Source organism: Pristiophorus japonicus, chromosome 15, assembly GCF_044704955.1.
Source record: "Pristiophorus japonicus isolate sPriJap1 chromosome 15, sPriJap1.hap1, whole genome shotgun sequence".
Lineage (NCBI taxonomy): Eukaryota > Metazoa > Chordata > Chondrichthyes > Pristiophoridae > Pristiophorus > Pristiophorus japonicus.
Genome location: NC_091991.1, coordinates 163,653,890 through 163,674,953, shown reverse-complemented (window position 1 = coordinate 163,674,953; position 21,064 = coordinate 163,653,890). Strand labels below are relative to the sequence as shown.

Here is a 21,064-nt window from a genome sequence, read left to right as displayed (position 1 = left end):
CCACTTGTGGACTGACTCCATTTCCTAGACCGTACTGACGCAGTGACAGACTTGAGCTGCTATGTTATCTGTCACATCAACTGCTGTGAAGGCAGGACGGAGGGATTCGGGACTGTCCATATGAGGAAATAAATAGTTTCATTGTAGGAATAAAAGGGGCAAAGCAGCAAATTTTGGGGAAAATGAGTTCTGTATAAAATACATGGAAAAAGTTAAATTTTTAAATTAAGCATGTGGGTCCATTTCCACGTTGTCAGCATGAAAGTTTTTGACAGCTGCATCATTGCGACTGTTTATAGTAGGCGGAGGAGGAAACTGAGGGCTTCCTGGAATTAATGAGGTGTGAGCTCCAGCATTGCCATTATTACAGTGACGCGCCCAGATGGTGAGGTGGATACTAAAGGAAAGGGTGTGTGCTTTCAAAATGCAGTACTACAGCTAAATTATACAACCCTTTGAATTAATTCAGATCACTCTAATGAAGACTCTCATTTGAGAATGTCTCCAATAATCTTTCAAGAACAGTACATGAGAACAAAAACAGTTACCATAGAATTTCCATTTTAAACGTCATTTATACAGAGCTCATTCTTTTGACAGTTGCTGCTCTTTATTTTTTTACAATTAAGGAACCTGTTTCCTAATCAAGATGGCCCTGAATACTTTACAACTGTCCTGTTGAAAGAATGGCACGCTGGCACAGTGCATTGAAGCACCAGCTTAAGGCACCATAGATTGCTGAAATTCTCTACCCAGTTGTTTTACAATAGTGAGGCACTGATAGATGTGGCGAATGAGGGTACCCAGAAGAGCCGAGGGCCCAGGGGCAGCACGGGCCAGCCCACACTGCGATGTGTGCGCATTAGGTCCGTGCAGCAGAGCAGGTCTCCAGTCGTCCTGGTTCAATCCTTGCCACTGGATAAAGGCCTAGCTCTGTCGAGCCCGTGTGGTGGCTGATGAGCAACGGTCACCCCACGTTTTTAAAAAAAAAATCCATGCACAGGCATCTTCCATCCCCTCAATTGGAGTTCAGGACTGGAACATCAGATCCCTCATTGAAACATGTGTGAACTTTTGTGGAAGCAAGTCATCCTCGTTCGAGGGACCGCCTATGATGATGACTGATAGATGGCCAGGTACTTCCCCCAAATGCAGGGAGGAAAGTCCATGAGATTGCTCCGTGCTGTGTCCTCGCATTTTCTAGCATCTGGTTTGCAGCACTTTTGGCAGATTTCTGGGACTACATCACCCACACTCTGGGCCACAATTGGCGTGTGGCTTAGAGAAACTAAGGAGGGAAATGGAAGGAAAATAGAGTTTTGCCCCCAATGTCCTGTTGGAACTTGCAAGTTCGGCGATTTAACTTTGGGCATGACCCACTCTTATATTTTTAAATAACCTTTAAAAATGGACAAATTGTGAGAGCATCATCAGATCTTTCTCACCTCTGCGCAGTTTGGCATAGTACTGGATCAGTTGTATTTGCCTGAAAGTATTAACGTGAAGTTCTGCTACAAATTAATGTGTGCAATTCAGTTCACCTGGAATTAAACAAAATAGTCAGTATTTTATTTATAGTGGAATTTTCAGCAGCTTAGTCATGACCAGTTAAAGTCTCACCACTCCTCCAAATAAAATGATATGCTTCAAGGATATGAACAAAACACAGAAAGTTAAAGATATTTCAAAATGGTGGCACTGGAGGGTAGAAGAAAAATTAATTTAGACCGGTGAGGAGTTTTCTGTTCCTCTAGTAGTTGGCTCCATCTTGCAACTAAAAAGGCTGATTGTCTCCTTCCAGGCTTCTAGTCCAATGAACGCAGATTTGAATGCATATGGTTGAGCCATTCGTCACCAGATCTGGCTGGAAAACATCAAATTGTATCGGTCCCTGATTTCCTCAACCAAAACTGCTCCGTACTCCAGGATCACCTTGGAATGCAAAAATAACTCCCGGCTTCTTTTCTCCACTACCAGCCATGCCTTTAAACCCTTCTCCCCTGCCCCCTCCAACAATTGTGAGGAGCTCATGGATTTCTTTGTTTTTAAGATTAAGATTCAGCTGCCTCTGCCCCATCCCTCCTCTCCCCCGCTCCCCCCCCCCGGCCCTAGCCTTGAACTCACATCTTCCTCTAGTTTCTCCCCTATCTTTCCTCATGCCCACTCCGAGCTCATCTTGTCCACGACTCCTTTGTCCTTGCACACTACTGCCCCCTCTCCATAGTTCTTGAAAGTTTTGCCGCCTCCAGTCAGATTTTTGCCCCATCACACACTGCAATGGCCCTAATCACTCACGAGTGACTTCCTCTGTGACTCTGACCATGGTACACCATTCTTTTTGACCTGTCTGCAATCTTTCACCTGGTTAACCACACCATCTACCTCCAATTCCTCTCCTCCATTGTCCGGCTGGGTTGGACTGCCCTCGCCTGGTTCTACTTCAGTCATAGCCAGAGAATCTACTGCAATATCTTCTCTTCCCGCCCCACACCACTACCTCTGGAGTCCCCCGAAGATCTATTATTGGCCCCTCCTGTTTCTCACCTACGTGCTGTTCCTCAATGTCAGCACTCAAAGACATTATGCCAGGTTCCACGTGTGTGCTACAACACACCGTTCCGCCTCACCCCACCCCCTCTAATGACCCCGCCAATACTTCTGTATTGTTAAACTGACTCTCTGACATCCAGTCCTGGATGAGACAAAATTCCCTACAATTAAACAATGGGAAGACCGAAGCAATTGTCTTCCGTCCCAGTCACAAACTGTTCCATCGCCACCGATTACATCACCCTCCCTGGTCACTGTCTCAGGCTGAACCTGACTGTTTGACCTATTTAACCCTGTGTTGAGCTTCCAACTCCATATCTCCTCTGAAACAAAGACTGCCTTCCACCTGCATAATATTACCCGTCTCTGCCCTAATCCTCAGCCCTTCTGCTGAAACCCTCATCCAGATGTTTGTTACCTCCAAATTCGACGATTCCAATGCCCTCCCGGCCAACCTCCTAACTTTCACCCTCCGTAAAGATATCCAAAACCCTGCTGCCCGTACCCTAAGTCACACAAAGTCTCGTTCACCCATCAGCCCGTTGCTTGCTCACTTACGTTGGCTTCTCGCCCACCAATGCCTTGATTTAAAAAAAAATCATCATTGTGTTCAGATCCATGGCATCGCCCCTCCCTAGCTCTGTAACCCCCTCTAGTTCTACGATCTTCCGAGAATTCTGCGTTCTTCCAACTCTGGCTTGTGCACCCCCACTCCACTGCCTTCACCCCAGCATTGGTGGTTGTGCTTTCAGATGTCCAGGCCCGAAGCTCTGGAATTCCTAAGCCTCCCTCTTTTCCACTTCTTTCTTCCTTCGATACTCCTTTAAAACCTCCCTCTTTGACTAAGCTTTTAGTCACCTGTCCTAATATCATCTCTTTCGACTGGTTGTCAGTTTTTGTCTGATTACGCTACTGTAAAGTAGCCATTTTACTACGTTAAAGGCGCTATATAAATGCACAATGTTTTATCTGTGTTGGTCTATTACTGGGCGCTGAAAAACCTTACAGAAGCCCAGGTTCACTAGGCTCTCCACTTTTATGGTTGCAGGGATCGGGAGGTTACTTTGCTGAATCATGTGGTCTGTGCCTATTTTGCCCCACCATGCTGAAGTATGTTCATGTACCATTATTTCAACCGTGGCTCAGTTGGTAGCACTCACGCCCTCTGAATCAGAAGGTTGTGGGTTTAAGTCCTGCTAAGATGAGATGTTAACCGAGGCCCAGTCTTCTCTCTAGGTTGACTTATAAGATCCCATGGCACTATGTCGAAGAAGAGCAGGGGAGTTATCCCCGGTGTCCTGGCTAATATTTATCTCTCAATCACCATCATTAAAATCAGATTATCTGGTCATTATCACGTTGCTGTTTGTGGGAGCTTGCTGTGCGCAAATCAGTTGCTGTGTTTCCTACATTGCAACTACACTTCAAAAGTACTTCTTTGGCTGTAAAGTACTTCGAGACGTCCTGACGTCCTGAGGTCATGAAAGGCACTAAATAAAGGCAAGGGTTTTTTTTGCCAGTCAAAAGGCAAGTTTCCACTTAGTGCAATACTGCTGCTATCTTAATTAGTTAGTTGGAAGGTAAGCAAATGTTACTGAACTTGGCTGGGATCGCAGAGCCTGAAAGCCAAACTCCGTTTTTGTCAGAGCAGACCTGTCTGGTTCTTTTATTGATGAGAATAATTTCCGCACCGCTACGTGATGGGAGCCACATTTGCTATTAGCTTTACAGGCTTCCTGTAAACAAGCCAGTTACAGCTAAAAATAGACTTGAAAATATGGTCTCTACAGAAGGTAATTGAGTTCTCCGGCAGTAATAATGTTTTTAAATGACTGCAGTTTTTTTTGTTTGTTTTTTGTGTAATGCCTGTGTGTGTTTGTAATTGATATTCAAGATAGTTCATAATACTAGCTACCTGGGTGGAGTTCAAGCCCTTTCAGAAATTAACTTCGTATTAAATTTCAGGTTTATCCAATATGTAGGACATGACCCTAACATTTTACAGGCTGAAATTAAGCACCCAGAATGAATACACCTTCTTCCACACTCGAATAACAAAAAAAGCAGGATCTGATTTTGAAGTGGACCTAAAATATCTTGTTACCTATGAATTATCCATCTAATTAAGTCCATAATGGGCTCAAGATGGTCACAGGTTGTGAGGACTGGTGTTAAAATGAAAAACTACATTTCCATCACAACTTATCTCTTGTACAAAGCACGCAGTTTTAATATCAAATTACAGCTAGATGTTGATATGTTATGTGGGGCTCTAAAGATTGTTCGCTACATTACATCTAACTGCTGCAGTTTATATAAATCTATAATTTGACCTTATCATTTGTGTCCTCAACAACTTGTTAAGCAGCTTAAATATATCAACTTAAGTACCAGGACCAGGCTGTCTTTTATGTATGTGTGTCCTACTGGTTTATATAGCTCTTCCTTCCGATTCGAGACAAGCTTCATTAGAATAATGATGCACTTTAACTGTGTTTACATAGTAGATGTTTCAGAGGCTTTTATGGATGGTTTGGTTACATTTGAGTAATTTTAGTATCCATACACTGAAAAAATAAAGGTTACCCAAGTTCAATTAGAAATCTGTTTACAGCAGTGCCTGCTACTTTATGGATGGGGTTGAATTTTTGTGCACATCAAGGGACCAGATTAAAAAGCAGAACCACAAAGGTAATAATCTCTGGATTATTACCCGAGCCACAAACAAATTTAATAGGTTAAGTAAGATCAGAGAGCTAAATTCGTGGTTCAAAGACTGGTGTGGGAGAAATGGATTTTGGTTCCTGGAGCACTGGCACCAGTATTGGGCTAAGAGAGAGCTGTTCCGTCGGGACGGACTCCACTTGTTATGTGCTGGGGCTAGTGTTCTGGCGAACCAAATAACTAGGCTGTAGAGAGAGCTTTAAACTAATTAGTGGGTGGGAGGGTTCAGGTGAGCAGAAACCTAAAAGCTCAAAGAACAAGGTGCAGGCAATAGAGCAAGGTAGCATTGGGGGAAACAAAAACCAGAGCGTGACAGGAAGGGACAGAATCTATAAACATAAGAGTGTGTCAGAAACTGGGGCCATAGCAGGAGAAAATGGTAAGAAAACACATTTAAAAGCTCTTTATCTGAATGCATGCAACATTCATAACAGATTAGATGAGCTATCGGCACAAATAGTTACAAATGGATATGATCTGGTAGCCATAAGAGACGTGGTTGCAAGGTGACCAAGACTGGGAACTAAACAGTCAGGGGTACTTGACAATTCGAAAGGGCAGACAGAAAGGAAAAGGAGGTGGTGTAGCTCTGTTGATAAAAGATGGAATCACTGCAATAGTGAGAAATTATATTGGCTCAAATGATCAGGATGTTGAAACAGTTTGGGTGGAGATAAGGAATAATAAGGGGAAAAAGTCATTTATTGGCCTTCTAACTGTAGCAACTCTTGGTCGGAGTATAAACTAAGAAATAAAGAGGGCTTAACTGCTGCAGCAATAATCATGGGTGATTTTAACCTCCATATTGATTGGACAAATCAAATTGGTCAGGATAGCCTTGAAGAGTTCATAGAATGCATAATATAACGGAATCAACCAGAGGGCAGGCTATCTTAGATCTGGTCCTGTGTAATAAGACAGGGTTAATAAACAATCTCCTAATAAAGGATCCCCTTGGAACGAGTGACCATAGCATGGTTGAATTTCAAATTCAGATGGAGGGTAAGAAAGTTGGATCTCAATCCAGCCTACTAAGCTTAAACAAAGGAGACTACAAAGGTATGAGGGCAGAGTTGGCTAAAGTGGACTGGGAAAATAGATTAACATAGAAACATAGAAAATAGATGTAGGAGTAGGCCATTCGGCCCTTCGAGCCTGCACCGCCATTCAATAAGATCATGGCTATCATTCCCTCAGTACCCCTTTCCTGCTTTCTCTCCATACCCCTTGATCTCTTTAGCCGTAAGGGCCATATCTAACTCCCTCTTGAATATATCCAATGAACTGGCATCAACAACACTCTGCGGCAGGGAATTCCACAGGTTAACAACTCTCTGAGTGAAGAGGTTTCTCCTCATCTCAGTCCTAAATAGCCTACCCCTTATCCTAAGACTATGTCTACTGGTTCTGGACTTCCCCAACATCGGGAACATTCTTCCTGTCCAGTCCCGTCAGAATCTTATACGTTTCTGTGAGATCCCCTCTCATCCTTCTAAACTCCAGTGAATAAAGACCCAGTTGATCCAGTCTCTCCTCATATGTCAGTCCAGCCATCCCTGGAATCTGTCTGGCGAACCTTCGCTGCACTCCCTCAATAGCAAGAACGTCCTTCCTCAGATTAGGAGACCAAAACTGAACACTGTATTCCAGGTGGGGCCTCACCAAGGCCCTGTACAACTGCAGTAAGACTTCCTCCCTCCTATACTCAAATCCCCTAGCTATGAAGGCCAACATACCATTTGCTGCCTTCACCGCCTACTGTACCTGATGACTGATGAACTATGACACCCAGGTCTCGTTGCACCTCCCCTTTTCCTAATCTGCTGCCATTCAGATAATATTCTGTCTTCGCGTTTTTGCCCCCAAAATGGATAACCTCACACTTATCCACATTATCTGCAATGCATTTGCCCACTCACCTAACCTGTTCAAGTCACCCTGCAGCCACTGAGCGTCCTCCTCACAGCTCTCACCGCCACCCAGTTTAGTGTCGTCTGCAAACTTGGAAATATTACACTCAATTCTTTCATCTAAATCGTTAATGTATATTGTAAAGAGCTGGGGTCCCAGCACTGAACCCTGTGGCACTCCACTAGTCACTGCTTGCCATTCTGAAAAGGACCCATTTATCCCGACACTCTGCTTCCTGTCTGCCAACCAGTTCTCTATCCACGCCAGTACATTACCCCCAATACCATGTGCTTTGATTAAAGTGTAGGACGGTTGATGGAACAGTGGTGTACATTTAAGGAGATATTTCATAACTCTCAATAAAAATATATTCCAGTGAGGAGGAAAGGATGTAAAGGAAAAGATAGCCTTCCGTGGCTAACTAAAGAAATAAAGGATGGTATCCAATTTAAAAACAAGGGCATACAAAGTGGCCAAAACTAGTGGGAGGACAGAAGATTGGGAAGCTTTTAAAAGCCAACAAAGAATGACTAAAAAAAAATGATTTGAGGATGTAACGAACAGGGTGAATAAAGGGGAACCAGTGGATGTGGTGTATTTGGACTTCCAGAAGGCATTTGACAAGGTGCCATATAAAAGTTTACTGCATAACATAAAAGTTATATTAGCACGGATGGAGGATTGGCTAACTGACAGAAAGCAGAGAGTTGGGATAAATGGTTCATTCTCTGGTTGGCATCCAGTAACTAGTGGGGTGCCGCAGGGATCAGTGCTGGGACCCCAACTATTTACAATCTATATTAACGACTTGGATGAAGGGACCGAGTGTAACGTAGCCAAGTTTGTTGACGATACAAAGATGGGGAAAAAAACAATGTGTGAGGAGGACACACAAAACCTGCAAAAGGACATAGACAGGCTAAGTGAGTGGGCAAAAATTTGGCAGATAGAGTATAATGTTGGAAAGTGTGAGGTTATGCACTTTGGCAGAAAAAAATCGAGGAGCAAGTTATTATTTAAATGGAGAAAAATTGCAAAGTGCTGCAGTACAGTTGGACCTGGGCGTCCTGGTGCATAAAACACACAAGGTTAGTATGCAGGTACAGCAAGTCATCAGGAAGGCCAATGGAATCTTGGTCTTTATTGTAAAAGGGATGGCGTATAAAAGCAGGGAAGTCTTGCGAAAGTTATACAGGGTATTGGTGAGGCCACACCTAGTATATTGTGTGCAGTTTTGGTTTCCATATTTATGAAAGGATATACTTGCTTTAGAGGCAATTCAGAGAAGGTTCACCAGGTTGATTCCAGAGATGATGGAGTTGCCTTATGAGGAAAGGTTGAGTAGATTGGGCCTCTGCTCATTGGAATTCAGAAGAATGAGAGGTGATCTTATCAAAACGTATAAGATTATGAGGGGGCTTGATAAGGTGGATGCAGAGAGGATGTTTCCACTGATAGGGAAGACTAGAACTAGGGGGCATAATCTTAGAATAAGGGGCCGCCCATTTAAAACTGAGATGAGGAGGAATTTCTTCTCTCGGAGGGTTGTAAATCTGTGGAATTCGCTGCCTCAGAGAGTTGTGGAAGCTGGGTCATTGAATAAATTTAAGACCGAGATAGAGAGTTTCTTAACTAATAAGGGACTAAGGGGTTATGGGGAGTGGGCAGGGAAGTTGACCAGAGTCCATGATCGGATCAGCCATGATCATATTAAATGGCAGAGCAGGCTCGAGGGGCTGTATGACCTACTCCTGCTCCTATTTCTTATGTTTCTTATATTTCTAAGAGGGATTTCAGTGCAAAGGAATGCAATATTTTACTACTATTTGTACCCAAGTTGTACACCAAACACCTGTGCTCCCCCCATCCCCCCCCGGTCAGTTTCATGTATTGCTTGTATGAGTGACCACAAATAGTGACACTACAAGTTAGATGCTAACACTAACCTTGGAAGACCATGTTATACTGCACTAATGCCACCTTTTGTTCCCCACGTCAGCCTCTCTTGTGGACTCCATATCCCCTTGATATGCTTGACTTTGTGACACATTCATGTTGCCATAATAGCAGGCACAACACCTGCAGTTCACTGCCACTCATAGCTGTGTCAGCAGGAGCAAGACTACTCCCATGATTAAAAAGGAGAAACTGACCATTAATCCCTGTCCAACTACTCATCTGAGGAGAGACACAAGTGCAGAAATGATGACAGGAATGTCCATCAATGAAAACTACTTCTGTAAAAGTTAAAGGGTCAAAGTTACCAAGACATACAGTAAATGAGCAAAGAAAACCATAATTAAGTCATCACTACTTGAACAAGGAGAAACAACTTGAATATTGCTACTGTGATGCTGCTCTTGTGATAACCAGAGCTTAGCACAATGCAAATTTAACACTCTGAGCTAGCATAGAAACCATTGCATGTGACAATGCTTCAGTTCTGATGATTCTACTTGGTAATGCCAGTCAGACTTCTTGAGTGAACAGATGATGTGCCAGCATGTAGCTAGATTATGCAGTTTCCCCTGCAACATGACATTCTGCACATTGCTGTCTGTGTGAGCAGTGGCGCTTCAGGTTTCAGCAGTGTACTCTGCATATGGCTAATACAGGCAGCACAGTTGATGCCCATTGAAGAATGTAGCCCCAGTAATTGGGGGAGGGGGGGTGGTGTTATTCTGTTATAACTCTGACCTGAATGAGTGTTAATTTGGTGCTGGATTATGGCCAACTTTGTGGTTCACATCAGCATAAACTAGGGTGGGGACACCACCACCTTCAAGTTCCCCTCACACACCAAGCTTTCCTTCAGTGTCGCTGGGTCAAAATCCAGGAGCTCCCTCTCTAATGGGAATACCTCCACCACACGGACTAGCGATTCAAGAAGGCAGCTCACCCCTACCTTCTCGAGGGCATTTAAGGTTGGGCAATAAATGCTGGCCATGCCAGTGATGCTCGCATCCCAGGACCAAATTTTTAAAAAATAATTGAGATTATTCATTTATTGAGGACCCTTGGAGACAAACATCCATCACGCTGAGCTGCTGTTTTGCACTTTGTAACAACTGGCTCAAGAATGCCACTGTCCGCATCCCAGAAGCTGGATGCTTGCCCATTTATTCAGCTAATGAATGGTCTATGGGATTGAGAGCCTAAAGGAAAGAAACACATCTGATCATTTTTTTTTATTCTTTACCAATCTTCTCTCCTCTTCTCCTGAAACCCTGTTGGTTTATTGGTGTAATTTTAGAATATGAACTTTGAAATAAATTCGATTCAATACCACAATGAGTTACTTTTACTTTTTGTACAAGATTTTGTTTTGTTCTTCACTCTGTCCCAGTTTGGCAGCTCACCTGGTGCCAATTGAATGAAAGATATAGGAAATCGTGTCACTTTGATCCAATATGTCCTGCATGCCTTAACTTGGTGTTTTGGATTATTTTTGGTGCAGTATTGTGAGGGTACTTTAACGTACTTTGGCCATGCTGTTGCTGAACTCTGTATCTGTTTGACACCCCATTACGTTGATGAATATGTATCTCGAAGAGCAGAAATCTAAAATAATTTTCAGAAACTCTTTTGAATTAATAATGCGGAAGGGATTTTTTAATGGTTTTGCTGAAGATGCTGTTTGATATATTAAGATCTCAGTGACTGATGGCACTTTCTCTATATTGTGACCTATTTGTGCAAACCACTAATAATTTGGTAACTTTCTGTTTGAAACAACATCAAAGAATTTGTCAAAGAATTCATGTCAAAAAAAAAACCTTGTCTTTTAGGTTCAATAATGGGACAGAAGCTGAAGTTACTGGTCATTCTGGCGGGGGTTCTGGTGGATATCTGGAACACATTTTCAAGCATGCTGCTAAGGAGCTCTTTGGAATCGAAGTGCATGAGATTATCTATAAAACACTCAGGTAGGTGGTTTCACCTCTAAGTACTGAAATTTGTTTCTCTTGTATAGGCCCGGAATTTGTGGACAGCGGCGAAGTGAGGGCGATCGCCACTGACAAAGACCTTTTGGGTTTTGGGTTCTCGGCATTAAATTGATTGCTGTGCTGTCAAGAGGTATCCCCAATGCGATGTAGCAGTGACATCCTCAAGCTGTCTAAGCAACCAATCACACTGTAAAAATTTGTAAAAGGTAAATTGAAAGGGGCAATGCAGATACTGCTGTCGAGGAGGAGTGTGAAATTCTGGATGAAATAAACATAGTGAGAGAGGCAGTATTAAGGGGTTTAGCAGCATTGAAAGTCCCCAGGCCCAGATGAAATGCATCCCAGGCTGTTCAGCGAAGTAAAAGAGGAAATAGCAGAGGCCTTAACCATCATTTTCCAGTCCTCTTTGGATTTGGGCATGGTGCCGGTGGACTGGAGGACTGCTAATGCGGTACCCTTGTTTAAGAAAGGAGAAAGGGACAGGCCGAGTAATTACAGTCCTGTCAGTCTAACCTCAGTGATGGGAAAACTATTGGAAAAAATCCTGAAAGACAGGATAAATCTACATTTAGAAAAGGCAAGGAATTAATTAGGTACAATCAGCACGGATTTGTTAAGGGAAGATCGTGTTTGACTAACCTGATAGAATTTTTCGAGGAGGTAACCAGGTGGGTCGATGTAGTGTATATGGACTTTAGCAAAGCTTTTGATAAGGTCCCACATGGTAGACTGGTCACGAAGGTTAAAGTCCATGGGATCCAGGGCAAAGTGGCTAGTAGGATCCAAAATTGGCTTAGAGGTGGAAAGCAAAGGGTAATGATTGATGGATGTTTTTGTGACTGGAAAGATGTTTCCAGTGGGTTTCCGCAGGGCTCAGTACTGGGTCTCTTGCTTTTAGTGGTATACATCAATGATCTAGATTTGAATATAGAGAGTATGATTAAGAAGTTTGCAGATGACACTAAAATTGGCTGCGTGGTTGATAATGAAGAGGAAAGGCATGGAGGGTATCAATCTACTGGTCAGGTGTGCAGAACAGTGGCAAATGGAATTTAATTCAGAGAAGTGTGATGTAATGCACTTGGAGGGCTAATAAGGAAAGGGTATAAATATTAAATGGTAGGCCACTTCGAAGTGTAGATGAACAAAGGGACCTTGGAGTGCTTGTCCACAGATCCACCATACTTCCAGGTAGTTTTACGCCAAAATTACCGTTTTCGCTACACTACCGTTTTTAGGTCTAACTTTCGGCCTTTACGTCTCGGTAAAGTCGACGTTACATGAGGATTCACAGCGCAAACCGCGAGTTTCAGCAACTTTAGCCTGAAGCCGGTAGCGCTGCGAGAGAGGTCATTATTTTTCAACGTTCAAAAAAAGCCCTTGCCTACTAAATTGCTGAAATATAATAAAAATAAAAATAAAAACTTTAACTTACCTTACCGTGCCTTTTTGCAGGTCTTCATATTTACCACTGCTGGCAGGGCTGCACTGATAGGTTTGACCCTGTGTCGGTATTCTGGGCGTGGCGTAAGGGTCGGGAGAGAGCCGAAAGTCCGACGGTAATGCAATCTGCGCGTTGCATGTCGGCGCACCTCTCCCGGCGGTACATGGAAGCGTCGCTGCAAAGAGGTGCCCGAGGATCCCACCGACCGAGTTTTCGCTGTGGAGGGCCAAACCGCAGTGAAAACCCAGTCGCAAAGTCGGCGAAAATCCAGCTCCATGTATTGATGAGTAGTCAGTCATAGCAATTTGAAACGAGATCACGGTGACCGCAGCACCGAACTAAAGGATTGCGATAGTTAAGAATTTTTACCATGCTGATCTGTATTGTGCCTGTTCGATGCTGTGTTGTCTATTAGTTGCCCTTGTCCAGGATCCACTGAAAACAAGGTTTCGAGGATAATCCTGAATACATTTTTTTTTTATACTTTGCTGTAGCTGCTTAATACAAACAGCAATTTTATTATCTTTGATTCAAGCATTTGTAGCTTACTTGAATTTGTCAGTCCGTTGGACTCCCTGCTGGTTAATCTAAGAGCCAAGGCATAAAGTTCACCGGAATCTCTTCAGCTACAGTTCTTTAACTGGTTGTGGATGTTGCTGCGTGCAAAGATTGTCAGTTAACAGTGAAGACTACGGTGTGGGCAAGGAAAATAAAAGAAAGCAGGGACTTTGTATTGCAAGGAAACTACATTACATTCAAAAGTACCCCACCCTACCTGACCTATAACTGTTGAGAAAAACATGTGTATTTGAGCACATTTAACAATTGCTGCATCTTTCACGTGGAGCCTGGTAATTTTACAGTGAACCACTCCCAATCTCCCTCCTTTCTTCCCTCCCTTCAGATCTGGAAACTCTGAACTTTGAGTGGCAGAGTAGTTTAAAATAAAAAAAAAATTAAAAAAATGTTAAATGAATAAAAATACAAGGTTTAATCATCACCTTGGCATTGCATTTTTTATATAATAGTTACCGGACAATAGTTCTTCTAGCTGTAATCTTTCCTTTCTGTAGGAATAAAGATCTCCAGGAGGTGACACTGGAACAGGACGGGACTGTGCTACTCCGCTTCGCATTAGCCTATGGATTCAGAAATATTCAGAACCTGGTGCAGAAGCTGAAACGTGGAAAGTTGACGTATCAGTACGTGGAAGTGATGGCTTGTCCTTCAGGTAAGGCTTTAAGGAAACCTATATTGTGAAGAAGAGATGCAAACTAGGGAGTAGGTGTGAGAAATGCTTGCAACGTCTCTTGTATGGCAGAAGAAATTAACAGTCTGTGTCACTCGAGTCTACAGGAATTTTATTTTGAAACACAGTTCAGGCTGCTGTTTTGCACCCCTCCAGGATTTGTTCAGTACATTTTGTTGAGTTTTTCAAACTCTAGTCGATTTTCCCATGGCATTGCAGACAGGGAGTCAGGACTAAGTGTACTCTTCAGCTGCAGTGGGGACTAATTGGGTGCAAGTCAGTCCTCATTTTAAAATCATACATTCTGTCTTTGCTTTTATCTTTCGGTATTAATTCCTAAAGTCCACATTATAATGGAAACTGCCTCTGTAACTGTCATGCTGTAATTACACAGGCCTGCCAGTGGCGGTGCTGCAGTGCCTCTGCTGAGGGGTAATGGTGTAATTACAGTGACCATTTGCAATGGCCAATTTCTATTATAAATGTGGAAATGGGGATTCATATGGGAATAAGTTGACAGGAAATGAAGACTTTTAATATTTTACTAGTTGATCCCCTATGGCATTGCACATGGTGTGGAGTGGGGTGGGATGTTATCAAGACCAAGCATAGTCTTCAGGTGAAGTAAGATTAAAGGATGGGATAATAGGACCAGGGTGCACAGACATAATTTAGTGTCTGTTTTAAACTACATTTTGTCCTTATTATATTTCCTTTTAAATATTCCTATTTATAATGGAAGCTAACTATGTAAACTTGTCACACTAATTACATCCTCCTGGAAGTGAGGCACTGGTGGAAGGGTGTATTTACAGCATGGCCTGTTCACGCAGGCGGGTTCTATTATAAATGTGAACATAGGAATTTGCAATGGAAACGTTGACCGGAATTGTGCGCATGTAGGATTTTTAATAATTATAGATAGATCACTAACGGTTATTCAGTATAAATTAACACTTGCAGCAGATTCCCATCAGCAACGGCAGTTTCAGTTGAAGGTGCTCGCTATTTAATTGACCCATTACACACGCTGCAGCTGTACAACGATTGACATTCAGACTTGAATGTAATTATCTGCAAACCAATTTAAAGGTTAAAACAAAATGCCGAAGGGTGACATCGTGCTTCCTTAAAATGTAATTCAGAGCTTTTTTTTTAATGTATTAATTTCTCCTGAAAACCAATGACTAATTAATCAAATCTGCTGCTGCCTCCAGGTTGTCTCAATGGTGGAGGCCAAATACGAGCGGAGGGGTCCGAGTCCACTAAGGATTTGTTGCAGCAAGTTGAGGAACTTTACACAACTGTGAAGGTCCAGGCACCTGAAGCAAACGAGTCCATTAAGGAGCTCGAGGAACAGTGGTTTGGGGGCGCTGACGGCAGCAAAACTTTGAAAATGCTGCACACACAGTACCACGCGGTGGAGAAAATGAACAGCGCCCTGAACATTAAATGGTAGAGAAATCTAAAACGTACTGAAACCACATGATGGACATTAACACGATCCACTGTGATTCCTTTTATTTGAAAGACACACTTTTGTTGAATTATTTTTGTGTTGAAATCTTAAGACACAGGCTTACAATGTACAAATAGATGTTCAACTCGCAGTCTGAATTGACTCTTTGCCGGTCTTGAATGGAAAATGGTAAGCAGTAGTATTGCCAGTGGCAGAACAGGATAAATGTATGAGAATAATTGTTACCCCTTCACGCTCAACTTGCTCCATTAAACCTGAAATAAGTTCAAAGTTGAGGGTAGGGGGAAACACTTCTAAAGTATCCTCCCATTGAAATAAGTTGAACAAATTTTTCTGAAAAATACACTCAAGCTGATTTTTAACTTTGACAGGTGAAAACAGGCTGATAGCATGATAAATTGTGGCACAGCACTTACTGCCCTGTTCTGACTGCTGCTCTGGTAACTGCCATTCTGGTGGGGGCCTTGAAATAGGGGGCCCAGGTACCCTCCAGAAACAGGCAGGAGCCTAACTAGCCCAAGTAAATCAATGTCCTATTATGTCAATTGGACCCGAGTGCAATTTTGAAGTATGCTGCAGGCCACTCAAAGAAAGGTTAGTTTAAGTTTTAAAGCTGATTTTTGTTGGGTCAGGAGGAGCCCTCAAAAATGTTAACCCCTGCAGCGCCCAGCTTTCTGTCCCGCCCAACCTACCTGCACCAGCTGGGCTCCGCACAAGAGCAGTCCCATTTTCAACCCTGTCTGCTGGGCGAGTTGTTGACCACGAGCAGCTCACTGACTCACCACTGCCTCCTGCCCGATGGAATTGGTTAACTGAAAATCAATGGCAGCTTTTATTTCCCTTCGAGTCATGCATGAAGAAAATATCAGCGGCAATACCCACAGGCAAGCAGCTCCCGAGCAAATAAAGACCTGCATGCTTTCTGGTGCTGGAGCAGTCAGCAAGTGTCCTAGCTGGAAAAATTCAGTACCAGCTACCACCGCTTGGAATTCCCAGCCGGTATTTTGGGAGCAAGCCAGCGCCTTGTGTTGATTACACTCGACAGGCTATGGACAAATTATTTAAAGTATTACAATAAAATCATACTAGGAAACATTTCTTCTTGTTAATTACTACTGATTTTTGTAAATGATCAAGATTCAGTGAACATGTTTTAGACCATTAACCTACTTTAATAATAGCATTTCTAATCATTTACAGCAAAAGTTCACATTCTCTAAAATGTTGACTGTGGTGCATTGTGCCTGGATTATATTCCCTACTTTCACTCACCTGTGGAATTATGTGAATAAACTGCATTTTAAAAGCATTTTGTTAAAGAGGAGGGAAAGGGAAATATAGCCACAAAGGGAAATTTAAAACTAGAAAATTCAAACATGTGATTCTGTTACAGCTTTCTTGTACAGACAGTTGTATATTTGATTTGTGTACAAAACCTGCTAACGGTGGCCATGCAATGAGCCAGGCAGCAATATACATTATGTAATTCTGTAAATGGTAAATGTAATTATTTTTCAACATTCAAAATAAAGCGTAAAATCTTATTATTCTATACGGCTAAAAAGTATACCATATTTATTAAAAAATGATCAGAAATATGTCAAATGATTAAACTGGTACAGTAACAGCCTAAATATATTAACTTTGCAACAAAAAGGACCAAATTTTACATTGTGAAATATATCTGATTATATTGCTGATGCCATTTTTAAGCATTAACGTGCTGTGCCACAGCCAGAAGTAAAGGCCTCTACATGCAGGGAGTCACAATGGGGAACCATATCACAACATTCTAATAATAGTTCACTGAATGTGGCGGTTCTTTTTGGTGTAATGTGGATCAAGTTTTCATGAAAGGTATATCATGGACAGAGTCATGTGCAGTGGCTCATTAAATCATCATTTACGGATTTAAAAATTTGGGATCTTTAAAACTGGTGGCCCATGACTCCCACCTGAACAATCAATACTATTCTCTGGTGTAAGGTTATTTGCAAAATTAGTCACCGCATCAGGTACAGATTCAGACAAGGGAGTCACCCGTGGTGGGAGAGAAATTGCAAACCAGTTCATTTAAAGGAATGGGGACAATTCAACCTCAATAACTTGCATTTATACAGTGCCTTTTAAAGTAGTAAGACATCCCAAGGCACTTAACAGGAGTGATTATCAAACAAAATTTAAGAGATATTCGGACAGGTCAAAGGCTTGGTCAAAGTAGTAGGTTTTAAAGGAGGGTACTGAGGCACAGATTTTTAGGGATGAAATTCCAGAGCTTGGGGCCTGGGAAGTTTGAAGGCACGGCCGGCAATGATGAAGCGAAGAAAATTGGGAATGCGCAAGATAGCAGAATTTGAGATCTGAGGATTGGCGGTGGTTGCAGAGATAGGGAGGGATTTGTAAATAAGGTTCAGAATTTTTAAATTGAGGCATTGCCAGACCGGGAGCCAATATAGGTCAGCGAGCACAGGGATGATGGGTGAACGGGACGTGGTGTGAGTTAGGACACCGGCAGCTGAGTTTTGGTCAGAGCACAAGTTTAGAGGGTGCAAGATGGAAGGCCTTGTAAAGGGGAATGTCGCAGTTGAAGGTGGGTCCAGTTGCAGACTTGCCTTGTTGAAACGGTCAGCTTCCGTATATGTACTGATGTAACTCAGCTCAACCTCTAAATCACTTCTTCAACCTAATAACTACCTCTGTGCTGCCAATACTCTCAGACATCAGGTTGTGGATCAGTCAAAATTTCTTCTAACTGAACAGGAAGCCAAAGCCATAATTTTTGCTCCCACCATAACTGTTATATACTGATTCCGTGTCCCTCCTAGGCCACCTGCTCAGGCTAAACCAGACCATGCAAAGCTTGGCATCCTGTTCGACCCAGAGCTGAGCATCAAACACATCATATCTGTCACCGAGGCCAGTTCTGCAACTGGATCCACCTTCATTGATGATGAAACCCTGATCCAACTTTTGTCAGATTTAGACTCAATTTCTTCATTGTCCTCTTTGGCAACTTTCCATAAGGTCCAACTTGTTCAAAGCTTAATTCCCTGTATCCTGTCTCCTACGTCCCACCTCACCAAACCCCCCCCCCCCATCCTCACTCACCGACACTGGCTTCTTGTACTGAATTTAAAATGCTCATCACCAAGTCCTCACCCACACAATCCCTATAACTTCTTTCACTCTCATCGCCCCCGTAACTTTAAGTCATCTGACTTTGGCCTTTGTGTATCCCCCATTTCTTCACCCCAATATTGGGAGCACAGCATTGTAGCTCCCTCTCAAGTCCTTCCACTTCTCTATTTCTCTCGTCGCCTTTAAAAACCTTCTCAAAACCCATCTTTTCAAGTGAGCTTTCAGTCAGATCTCCAAGCTTCATGCCATGGCTCAGCAGCCACTCCTTTATTGCTTTTATCTATTTTAGTTTTTCTTCCCCCACCTTAAATGTATAATAAATTTGAGACGGTGCTGTTGTTGACATCTTACTGCATTGAAACAAGATCGAGGAAACCCTGGTTACCCATGATACACTACTAGACCTACTTAAACTAACCCACGCATTCCTTCACCCATATGTCCCACTTTCATTAGAGACATGGGGTTACACTGGACTGGAACTGTCTCCATCCATCAAGCTCTCTAACTCATTTGAAAATTGGTTCTCAGTTAAGCCACTAGATGGCATCTCTAACTTTAGAAAGTTGACTAAAGCCTTGTCTAATTTTACAGAATTTCCACTGCCTGTTAGAAGAACAAGTTATTTTCACAGCAAGAATGTTTTGCATATAATTTGAGGATGGAAAGCAGATATTGAGCCACAATTTTAAGTTTAGTGTAAACATACACAGCCCAATCCCATTAAATTTTAATTATGTGTAAAACGGCTCTGCAGTATTGGAACTTTTTTGTGCCTTTTACTTTTTTGTTTTAGGCCTTCTGGAGCCGTGCAGTGGGCAAGGCTCCCAATGGTAGACAAACTCTATGGTCTATGGTATGAACAGGCTCTCTGTGGTGGACAGATTCCCTAAGCCACTCTGCAACTGGCCACGATGAGGGTGTGTGACAAGTGAGGTCACAGTCCTGCCACTTCATGTTAAGCACAGTATGCCAATGCTACACACCGCAGAGAGGATGTGCTTTATGCATCTGCTGCCCTGCTCGTGGAATGGACAGTGGATGAAATGAATATGACTGGAGCAAGAAAATAAATTCAAAAAGAACAAAAAAAGAAATCTGTTATTTGAGCAAAATGAAAGTAATTGACTTATTGATAGTTTCGACAGTAACAGTCGATAGAAATATATCATTGGTTTCTCGGTAATGAATATAAGCACAACACTCTCCTGGAGTCACTGAGCGCCTCATCCAGAGATCTCCATCTCCAACTCTGCTGCCACTGATCTCCCATATGTGTGGACTGTGTCATTAATCCTCAATATCTTGCTTTTTTCTCTCTCTAAGCAGCTGTGAAAAGAGAAATAAATACTGGAGAGAAGCACAGAGGATAAAGGATGTTTTTTAAAAAATGGAGCGAGGAATAAGTTGATGCCACTCAGATGTTCCCTGTGGCCCAAGTGACAGTCACAACTTGTCATTCTTAGTCACGTGTTTTTGATGCGAGGTGTACAGATTGTGACTGGAAATCTCAGCCAGAATGTGCCCAATATTAGCAGCTCTGCTGATATTCATTGAGATTCTTATCCTGAAGTACCCTTATCAACTAGACAATAGGCGGCCAATGCCCATAAAGAAGCTACTACCAGCAGCAACAAAAACATGAACATTATATTAACAGAAACTTCTCTGCTTGCCCTGGGACCCGGACCTGGCTGTAAATTGGAGCCTTGCCTCTCTGTTGAAAAGGTTCATTCAGTTCTCCGAACTCCAGTTCCTGATTATGGTAGACCTTATCTGTTAAAGAACCAATCATTCAATTCACTCCCTCCACCACCGGCACACCGTGGCTGCAGTGTGCACCATCTACAAGATGCACTGCAGCAACCTTGCCAAAGCTTCTTCGGCAGCACCTCCCACACCCGCAACCTCTACCAGTTAGAAGGGTAAGAGCAGCAGGCGCATGGCAACACCACCACCTCCCAAGTTCCCCCCCAAGTCACACACTATCCTGACTTGGAAATGTCTCGCCGTTCTTTCATCATCGCTGGGTCACAATCCTGGAACTCCCTCCCTAACAGCACTGTAGGAGTACCTTCACCACACGGACTGCAGCGGTTCAAGAAGGCGGCTCACCACCACCTTCTCGAGGGCAAGTCGGGATGGGCAATAAATGCTGGCCTTGCCAGCGATGCCCACATCCCGTGAATTAATTTTTAAAAATCAGCTTTGTACACCCTTAATTGGCTGTTGCTTCACTAGCTCCCCATTGTCTCTTGCATGATCCTTACAAGACAAGACATCAGCTACAAGTAGGCCTCAACCCATTTAACTTTTTCAGTAAGGGTACCAAAAATACTCATAGCATGCATGAAATAACTGGCACATATTTTAGCATAACAGGTTAGAACACCATGAATAGTTGCAAATGAGCTCTGATGATTCTTAGCATTGCAACTGTTATTTATATGTCCCTGTTTGCATTGACGCACTTGTTTAAATATGGACACAAATGAATTGCGATCATTATACCGTGATATGAAAAGCACCTGAGGGGCCATAAATACAAGATAGTCACTAATAAATCCAATAGGGAATTCAGGAGAAATTTCTTTCTGCAAAGAGTGGTGAGAATGTGGAAC

General features: G+C 42.7%; 1 protein-coding gene across 2 annotated transcripts in view; it reads left to right on the top strand.

Annotated features, from left to right (window-relative positions):
* narfl (nuclear prelamin A recognition factor-like) overlaps positions 1 to 16,857 on the top strand; it is a 42,548-nt gene extending 25,691 nt beyond the window's left edge. For both annotated transcript variants that reach the window (XM_070901250.1, XM_070901251.1), the window contains exons 9-11: positions 10,974 to 11,111; positions 13,650 to 13,807; positions 15,043 to 16,857. In XM_070901250.1, the coding sequence (XP_070757351.1) occupies positions 10,974 to 11,111; positions 13,650 to 13,807; positions 15,043 to 15,284 (538 nt within the window). In that variant the 3' untranslated portion in view covers positions 15,285 to 16,857. The remainder of the gene's footprint in view (positions 1 to 10,973; positions 11,112 to 13,649; positions 13,808 to 15,042) is intronic.
* The last annotated feature ends 4,207 nt before the right edge of the window (positions 16,858 to 21,064 follow it).